General features: G+C 49.5%; 1 protein-coding gene across 3 annotated transcripts in view; it reads right to left on the reverse strand.

Moving 5' to 3' along the window:
• Positions 1-6,837, reverse strand: part of dlc1 (DLC1 Rho GTPase activating protein) — a 75,822-nt gene extending 68,985 nt beyond the window's left edge. For 2 of the 3 annotated variants that reach the window (XM_077013578.1, XM_077013575.1), the window contains exons 1-2: positions 5,857-6,837; positions 3,324-4,367 (exon numbers count right to left, since the gene is read on the reverse strand). In XM_077013578.1, coding sequence (XP_076869693.1) covers positions 3,324-4,307 — 984 coding nt within the window. In that variant the 5' untranslated portion in view covers positions 4,308-4,367; positions 5,857-6,837. The remainder of the gene's footprint in view (positions 1-3,323; positions 4,368-5,856) is intronic. The other variant, XM_077013577.1, reaches the window with a different exon arrangement.
• Positions 6,838-10,000: the final 3,163 nt, after the last annotated feature.

A 10,000-nucleotide genomic window follows, 5' to 3' on the forward strand; every position in this document is an offset into this window, starting at 1 on the left:
TCAGTGTGACGCTGCAGACGTGTGGGAGGATAATCGGGTCTGTTTCATTCCTGCCTGGTTCTGCTCATATTAATTTGTCCCTGTTTTTGTAAAAAAAAAACCCCAGAAAGAAAGTAAAGAAAGATTCAGTTACCCAGACATTACCTGTGAAACACACACACACACACACACACACACACACACACACACACACACAGGCACATTAATTATGTCCTGTATTACCAAGATAATCTTAAGACATAATAGTAATGTTGTTCTGGAGCTAATATGACAAGTGCATCCTTACAGGAGAGAACAGAAAGAACCGTGTGTATGTGTGGGTGTGTGTGTTTGTGTGTATGATGTGTGTGTTTTTGTGTGTTGGCCCTAAGGCCAGGAGGAAGAGAGCTTCAGTGTGTCACACAGACAGGAAGAGGAGGGGCTTTGATCTCTCATTTTGTTCTGATTCGACCTCACAACCATCAAGATGTGGAATTTAGTAAACTAGCAGTTCAGTCATAGGCCAACCAACATAAAGTATTTGCATAATTCCCAAAAGCAGCATAGTGTACATCTATAGCAGGCGTACTCAACTAAATTTGTACGCGGTCCAATTTTGGCAGATACCTGTGACCTGAGGTCCGGTGCGGCGGGGGGTGGCGAACGTAAGTTGTTGAGCGGGGTGGCGAACGTAAGTTGTTGAGCGGGGTGGCGAACGTAACACTCGTGACGGAGTGTTTTTTCAATAGCCCTGAAATAAATGCTACGGTTTTGTTTTGGTCCGTATCCAGTTAATCAGGAATGAGATTGGGTCCGGACAGGACTGCGTTCGGGTCCGGATCCGGACCGCGGTCCGCCAGTTGAGTACCCCTGCTCTATAGTGTATGATTATACAATAAGATTATAGTGTTGTGATGGGCGAGGAGAGCGAACTAAAACGGAAGCAATCACCCCAAGTCTCAGGGAAACAGGAGGGTTTAATGAATAATGTGCAAGAAATAAAAACTCGTGATGTGATCCAAATTAAGGATACAATAACCCACAGTCACCTGGTACAAAGACAAGACATATATAGACGGACAAACAACCCTCAGGTGGTGGCCTGATGATAGGCCCCGCCCACCTGAGGTACGAACACAACGCAACAACAGGACAACTGCTGCTGTGGAAGGGGGCGATGGGTGGGTTAAGGTCACAAATGTAAGATTGTACTACAAGATTATAGTGTATGTCTATAATGTACAATTCTATAACATATTGTGTAAAATGAAAGTGTAAGGCTATAAGATTACAGTGTAAGATTATCTGTTTATCTGTTTGGACCACGTTTATGTCTCACGTGAGAGTGTAGATCCAGCCAATGGAATCTATCCACAGAAAGGGGAAATCACACAGTGAACCACAACCCATGAAAACTCCACCAGGCACAAATCAACGGTTAATATTAGCATTCTCCGCCTACACCACATCGCAACAAGGGTGAACACGAGATCTGATTCTGAACAACTTCAGGATCTTCAGAATGCAGAGCTCAGTTGTAAGTAAAATGAACCAGATCAACCAGAACCAGATCAATCAGAACCAGATCAACCAGAACTTTATGATCTGAGTCTTTGCCAAACAGCGATTAGCTGAAACACATAGTAACAAACTTAGTCACAGACTAAGGCTGGAAACAGAAGACACACCCACAGGAAGGGGAGGTGTGTTGACTCCAGGTGTGCAGTAAGGTTTCCTGGTCTTGTAAATCCTGCAATAGGGGTGAGGGATGAGGGATGAGGGGGGAGGAGTGAGGGGTGGGGAGTGAGGGGTGAGGAGTGAGGGGTGAGGGGTGGGGAGTGAGGGGTGAGGAGTGAGGGGTGAGGAGTGAGGGATGAGGAGTGAGGGGTGAGGAGTGAGGGGTGGGGAGTGAGGGGTGAGGGGTGAGGGGGGAGGAGTGAGGGGTGAGGAGTGGGGAGTGAGGGGTGAGGGGTGGGGAGTGAGGAGTGAGGGGTGAGGAGTGAGGGGTGGGGAGTGAGGGGTGAGGAGTGAGGGATGAGGAGTGAGGGGTGAGGAGTGAGGGGTGAGGGGTGGGGAGTGAGGGGTGAGGGGTGAGGAGTGAGGGATGAGGAGTGAGGGGTGAGGAGTGAGGGGTGAGGAGTGAGGGATGAGGAGTGAGGAGTGAGGGGTGGGGAGTGAGGGGTGAGGGGTGAGGAGTGAAGGATGAGGAGTGAGGGGTGAGGGGTGGGGAGTGAGGAGTGAGGGATGAGGGGGGAGGAGTGAGGGGTGAGGAGTGAGGGGTGAGGGGTGAGGGGTGGGGAGTGAGGGGTGAGGGGTGAGGGGTGAGGAGTGAGGGGTGAGGGGTGAGGAGTTGTGGTACTCTGTGAGCACCATGATGCTTTTTCACCTCAAATCCAACTCCTGTTCTAGATTTTATAACTTATATCTTATTCTTTTCTTCCTAGGAAAGGGGATGGAAGATCTCGACATGTCTATGGCTGTGATCAGAATACCTCTGAGAACTAAATCCAGGCCAGACCAGAAGATGTGAAAAAAAAAAGATGTTGAAGCTGATGATGCAACAGGCATCTGTGATCGAGTCCCTTACTGACATCACCACTGGAATATCTGTTTCAGCAGATTCTGTCAGCTAAAAACACCAAACCATCCTCTAGAGAGCTAATTATGGAGCTGGCAGTCATTACCATCATCATCATCATCATCATCATCATCATCATCATCATCATCTTTCTTCCAGCTTTGTATTACACCTAATTCTCTCTGTCTCTCTGCCTTTAAGACTAAGGCCATACAGACACACATGCAATCCATATTCACTTGATATTAATAACACTCCTGCTGAAGTATCACTCCAATGCCAAGAATCAGCTTTGCACGGCGGTGAAGGTGTGTGTGTGTGTGTGTGTGTGTGTGTGTGTGTGTGAAGCTAAGAAAACAAGGATCAGCTGTATGCATGTCACTCTAATTAAATATCATTATTGTGTGTGCAGACCTCCACCAACGCAGTTATCCCTGATGCTTTCTAGATCTGAGAGTGTGTCTGTCAAGACCTCTCTGTCCAACTCAACCCTCACGCCCTCACACTAACATACAACACATGTGTCAACACACCCAGATATCCATCACCTGTTCCCCCCTCCCAGACACTCTAGTCCATTTGCTCAATTGTTCTCCAAGCTGCCTGTGGGCCTTGAGGTCTGACACCTCTGGAGCAGAGTGGGTTCGGGGTACAAACCATCGTCCTCCAGCCCTGCTGCTCCTGTCACGGGTCTCCTGGGGTCTGGGCCTTTCAGCACAGCAATACAATGCATAAAATCAGTGAATCGACAAGAAATGGATCTTACCTTCTGTGCACGTAGCTGGACGGGCGTTTCCTGAGGTTTGGGGTCCCTATCCCCTCCAACACTTGTAGATGCCTGGTGACTAGATGTGTCTGCTTGGATGGTTTCTGAAGTGTCGTCTATTAAAGACTCACAGTCTGGCGTGACTTCAGCTTTGTTGTTTTGGGCATTTCCCAGAAGCCCTTGCTCAGCGAGCAGACCTAATGAACTCTGGAGCGTTTGTAACTGCGCTGGACCGTTTCTGACACTCCCGGATGTTACTGTCATGGAAACAGGACAGTCGGACTCCTCTGTGATCACTATACCAACCTCCCCAGACTCAGCTAAAGTCACCTCGAGGATCGGCCTAAGCTTGTCACAGTTGACATCACTTCCTGCTAAGCATGGCAGAGCCTCAAGGCGACAGGTTGGCTCAAGGAGGTCATGAGGTTGTGTGAGCTGACCACCAGCGTCTACCAGGTCGACGCTGTGTGAATGACAATCCACACAGTTGCTCTGCACATCACAGTCTGGAACACGAACATCTCCTTGGAAGTCCTGAATGGAATCTAGACACTTGGAATTCACGACCCCTCCAGTCAGGTGTGAATCTGAATCAAACGTTTCTTCTGCGGGACCACTGACACTGCCTCTTAGATCAACTTCACTTTCCTCCATTTTGGCTCTGATGACCGCTTCCTCTCTTGGGGTTGAAAGTCCACCAGCGAATGTCTTCCCTCTCCCGGGTCTACCATCACCATCATCATCATCACCAGCACATTCATCATCACCATCAACAGCATCTGTCTCACTGCAGCTCCCGACCCCTGGTCGGTGTCGCCGACATTCTGGCATGGAAGCGCACCTCTCTCTCGGCCCTGTGGGGGAGCCATTGCCATTGACGACACCGTGCCAACAGATCAGGTCGAGGTCATCATAGCTGTACCGTGTTCCCACTCGTGGGGTCACGTGATCCTCCCAGCTCCTCTTTCGCAAGCCTACAGGCATGACTGGTGACCTCTGCTATCCCATAAATCCCTGCAGCGGTTGTGGATCAATTCAGCAGACCTGGGAGGGAGAGAGGACAGAAAATGTTTGTAAGGGTGAGTCGTTTCTGTGCGTGAGACGACATTCTCTCCCTCCACCGAAAAAGGACTAGCATTTTTAACACATATCAGATGTGTGCGCAGGGCTTAATGTCATTCATGAAACATGAGTGGACATTTAATCATCTCAAGCATCCTGAAGTGGTCATCAGCAGTCTTTGAATGCTAACCACAACACAATAGCGTTCTTCACAGCAACCCTCCATATGCTAATCAAACCTGTGACCCACTTGGGCTTTTGTTACAGCTCCAAGAATCAAAGACAAGACATGTTTGTCTGGTCCATTTATCCAGAGCACAAAGATGACTTGAGGTTAAACAAGCATTTCAACCTATAATCACTAATAACAAATGGCAGTCAGAAAAGACTACGTTAAGTGTCATATTAATTGGATGCATGGTAACATATGGAATGCAGTCTGAACCCTTCCCCAGAAGGAATGATTTCTGTGTTATAGCTGTCTGATGTAAAATTTGAGGATGCTTCCTTGAATTTTCTTCAATCGAGCGTAAAGAAAAACAGAAAACGATTCACAACATGGAGAGAAATTGTGGAAATTAACTGAGTGACAGGCCTCATCCATTTCTTTCTGGGTGGTTGTTTCAATAGTTTCGAATAGTGCCATAGTAGTAGAGCATTGGTCAGTAGTGGGTCAGAGCTACCACTGAAGAACCACAATTCAAGATCTAAAGCTCAAGCACAGCTGAGCTTAGTAATGTGTCACATGCTAAGCATCCGCACTGCTAACAATGGCCCCCACAGTCCCGGCCTCATCCTGACACAATCAGTGAGAACAACAGACACATTCTGCAGTGTGAAAACAGGAGGTCAAGCCATTGGTGCATCTACAAGCCCTCAAAAGTCCATCTGAGGTCCTTGGGCACAACTATCACCACATGAGATTTAACGGCAAAGAAACAGAAAGCCACAAAGCCGCACTTCAGCCAAAGGGGTGTGAGGCGCGCTTGGGGACTCAGGGTACATGGGGTTAATGGTTAGCTCATCAGCAGCTTGATCTCTTAGTGTAGTTTGTATGCTAACGGCTAGCACGGAGATGAAGTTAGCGGTTAGCTTAGAGATCAGCTTGATATTGATAAGTTAATAGCTAACGGTTAGCGTAGGGGGTTAGTGGTTAACTGTGGGCAGGTTGTAGCAGATAGGTTTGGTCCCTAGACTGCACAATCCCCTCAGATCTGCAGGGAGCATATGGACCCTCAGTCCACCCAAGGAGGCGTGGGACACTGTGTTTTCTCAGGCAACAGCTGTTTGTAGACTGTCCACTAGCATCTCACTGAAGCAGAGAGGGACGGAGAGGAGGGCAGAGTGTGAGATCACGGAGAGAAGCACCGAAAAACCAACCAGTTCCTATTAATAAATGCAGAAATTATGAAACACTTGAGAATCATCAAGCGAACAAGAGATGTAACGAACACACAAAAGCAATCTTTACCTCTTCTCCTCTCTTGTTCTCTCTTCTCCTCTCTTCTCCTCTCTTCTCCTCTCTTCTCCTCTCTTGTTCTCTCTTCTCCTCTCTCCCCTTCTCTTCTCCACTGCTGCCTCTTTATGTCTCACTGTCGTTTGGCTGGACGCGTCCGGCCATGGAGATGTCGCCACCCGTCACTCACAGTCCCTGACAGGTGGTGAGCTCACTCCTTCAAATGACACAGCTGGCCCTGTTCTGAGGTTGATTCAGGTCTCTGAGGTCATGTGTCTGCAGGGGCACTGAGTTCTGCATGACCCCATCGCTAGCCAGAGGGTCAAGGGTCGTACAGATGTTGCTCACGTGACCGCTTCTGAGAAACAAGGTTTCACGTCCGAGGTGACCCAGATGCAAGCTCAAGAATCTGACTGATGACACAGAGAGACACACGGGGACACAGGGGGACACGGAGAGACACAGAAGGACACAGAGTGACACAGAGGGACACAGGCGATGGGGTAAAGACTCACTCAACTGCCAAGGGTCCAGCGTAGCAACCCTGACCTTTCAGCATGCTTCTCTTGAGTTCAAAAACAACGGAGAGGATCATACAAATATCCAACAATATCATTCAAAGCAGGCTGCAATCTTTTCACCACAGGCCGGAATCTCTCCTGACTTTCGTTTTGTGTATTTTTGGCTGGTAGACCACTGCTGGTTCTCCACGCTCCGCACCCTCTCCGCTGTGCCGGGCTCTCCCCGCACTTTGAGCCGCGGGTCCAGGTGCCCCGCCGGGGCTAGGCTGCTGGACGGTGGAGAAGGGAAGCTACAGGCGGACAGGAGGCGGGCGGAGAAGGGTGGAGGCGGGTGGAGCGGCAAAGAGCAGTGTGCGTCTTGACAGCGTTAGCGGCTTTCGGCTGAGACGCCCACACACTGGCACGGCGGGATCACACGCTAGCTCTACTGCTCCAGGGGCTCCATGCGGACAGTTTCCCAGACTACACAGTCTTTCCTCATCTCTCTCTCACTCCCTTTCTCACTACCTCCCTCTCTCTCTCTCTCTCTCTCTCTCTCCCTCTCCCTCTCCCTCTCCCTCTTCTCAGTGTCATCTGTTTATCTTGTGCTCATTCTACTTGATGTCCTCCCACAGGTTTCCCAGAGTTCAGTGCTTCCTCTGGACTCACACACACACACACACACACACACACACACACACACACACACACACACACACACACACACACACACACACACACACACACACACACTCTTTTTCCCTCTCTCCCTCTCGTTCGCTCTCAGAGGGGCTGACGTTTGGGACTTAGCTGGGGAGAGAGTTCTCCAGCTGGCTTTGATTAGAAGCAGGCCGACCACAGCGTTAGCCCGTGGCTCTGGGGCTGAGCTGCACTGCTGTAATGTTTTGGCTTACCATCTTGACCCTCGTGTGTGTGTGTGTGTGTGTGTGTGTGTTTTCTTTAGCTCCTCCCATTAAACAGACACCCTTCTAACTGTACAAGCATCTCTGCACAAACATCTAGGACAAGGAGAAGCAGTGGAGAGGGGAGACGTCCATTGGTGCTCACACACATTCCTGGTGCGCGTGGCCCGGGCCCTGGAGGGACCTGTGTGCACATCTGGGTGAAGAGGCCCCTCATGGCCCTGGAACAGTGACTCAACTCAGTCTGCAGGCTGCAGCTACGGAAAACAAGCCAGTCCACTTGTGTGTGTGTGTGTGTGGAGCCCATTCATTCCCTAATATAGCCATGGTGAATAAGTTCACTCTATCCCCCCCACCCTCTAACTGCATCCTCTCTCTCTCTCTCCCTCTCTCTCTCTCCCTCTCTCTCTCTCTCTCTCTCTCTCTCTCTCTCTCTCTCTGTATTTTAAAGGCACAGCTTCTGCCACTATGCCAATCCAAGAGAAACCTCCATCTGCCCTCCGTCTACCTTGTTAGACCTGAGACACAACAGACACGAGTGAGACGTGAACGTGAGAAGTGATGCCAGCTTAACTCCTCACCACCTCTCGGCCGCTCACTCTGTCTCCATTACATCTCCACTGCATCTCCATTAAATCTCTATTTCGTCTCCAGGTTGTTCTAATGAGTAGGAGGACGTGCTCCTTCTGAAGCAAATACCGAGAAAATGACCATTCGGAATGACATCACTCTGACAACAAACTTTCCTCCAAACTTTCCTTAGCACGTCTCTCTCTCTCTCTCTCTCTCTCTCTCACGTACATGGGACATCTGTTGACAGCAGTGTGCTAACAGCATAGCAATGCACTCACCCAGTCTGGATCTCCATCACTTCCTGGGCTATGTCAGCCCTGCCCTTGCACCTGTGGTTCTAGTGCGCGTGTCTGAGCTCACGTTTGGCCCCCTGGCACGTCCACACGCTGCAGCTCAGACTGTGGGGCCCAGAGGACGACGCCACACTAGTTCGTCTGTGAGAGAAGAGCGACTTGATGTTGGAAAGGAACACACAACTCCGCAGTGTGCCGCTAATGTCTGGCACATGGCATAACGTAAAATAGCAACCGTGCTTAAATTAGCCACACATGCTTTCAGCCAGCATTAGCATGCAGGCACCATCCCACTAACCTTAGCATCATGTAGAATACTACTGCACTTTAATGGCTTTTTATCTACACACCAGGTCCTAAACTCAGGGTCCTACACGTGGGATTCCACATTCAGGATTGTTAAGGCATTATAAGTGAATATATAATGTATAAAAGTGAAGGTATAATAGTATAAAAGTATAATAGTATAAATAAGTAAAGTAAAAGCATAATAAAGCATAATGCTCTATAACACTTGATATAAGCGTCTGTATATGTATATACATCTTCATAGTCAGACCCATAAAACGTTATAACATCATAGCACAAGGCTTCATGATACAAAGTGACAACATGACAGTGTGTGACCACATGACATTGTGTGACCACATGACAGCACGTGACCACATGACATTGTGTGACCACATGACCACATGACAGTGTGTGACCACATGACAGCTCATGACCACGACAGCGTGTGACCACATGACAATGTGTGACCACATGACAGCGTGTGACCACATGACAGCGTGTGACCACATGACATTGTGTGACCACATGACAGCACGTGACCACATGACAGCACGTGACCACATGACAGCATGTGAACACATGACAGCGTGTGACCACATGACATTGTGTGACCACATGACAGGGCATGACCACATGACAGTGTGTGACCACATGACAGAGCGTGACCACATGACATTGTGTGACCACATGACAGTGCGTGACCACATGACAGCGTGTGACCACATGACAGCACGTGACCACATGACAGCGTGTGACCATATGACAGCTCATGACCACGACAGCGTGTGACCACATGACAATGTGTGACCACATGACAGCGTGTGACCACATGACAGCGTGTGACCACATGACATTGTGTGACCACATGACAGCACGTGACCACATGACAGCACGTGACCACATGACAGCATGTGAACACATGACAGCGTGTGACCACATGACAGCATGTGACCACATGACAGGGCGTGACCACATGACAGTGTGTGACCACATGACAGGGCGTGACCACATGACATTGTGTGACCACATGACAGTGCGTGACCACATGACAGCGTGTGACCACATGACAGCACGTGACCACATGACAGCGTGTGACCATATGACAGCACGTGACCACATGACAGCCTGTGACCACATGACAGTGCGTGACCAAATGACATTGTGTGACCACATGACAGTGCGTGACCACATGACAGCGTGTGACCACATGACAGCACGTGACCACATGACAGCCTGTGACCACATGACAGTGTGTGACCACATGACATTGTGTGACCACATGACAGCGTGTGACCACATGACAGCGCGTGACCAAATGACAGTGCGTGACCACATGACAGCGTGTGACCACATGACAGAGCGTGACCACATGACAGAGCGTGACCACATGACATTGTGTGACCACATGACAGCGTGTGACCACATGACAGCGTGTGACCACATGACATTGTGTGACCACATGGCAGCGTGTGACCACATGACAGCGTGTGACCACATGACAGCGCGTGACCACATGACAGTGCGTGACCACATGACATTGTGTGACCACATGACAGCGTGTGACCACATGACAGCGCGT

The sequence above is a fragment of the Brachyhypopomus gauderio genome, chromosome 1 (assembly GCF_052324685.1).
Source record: "Brachyhypopomus gauderio isolate BG-103 chromosome 1, BGAUD_0.2, whole genome shotgun sequence".
In the NCBI taxonomy this organism is placed as follows: domain Eukaryota; kingdom Metazoa; phylum Chordata; class Actinopteri; order Gymnotiformes; family Hypopomidae; genus Brachyhypopomus; species Brachyhypopomus gauderio.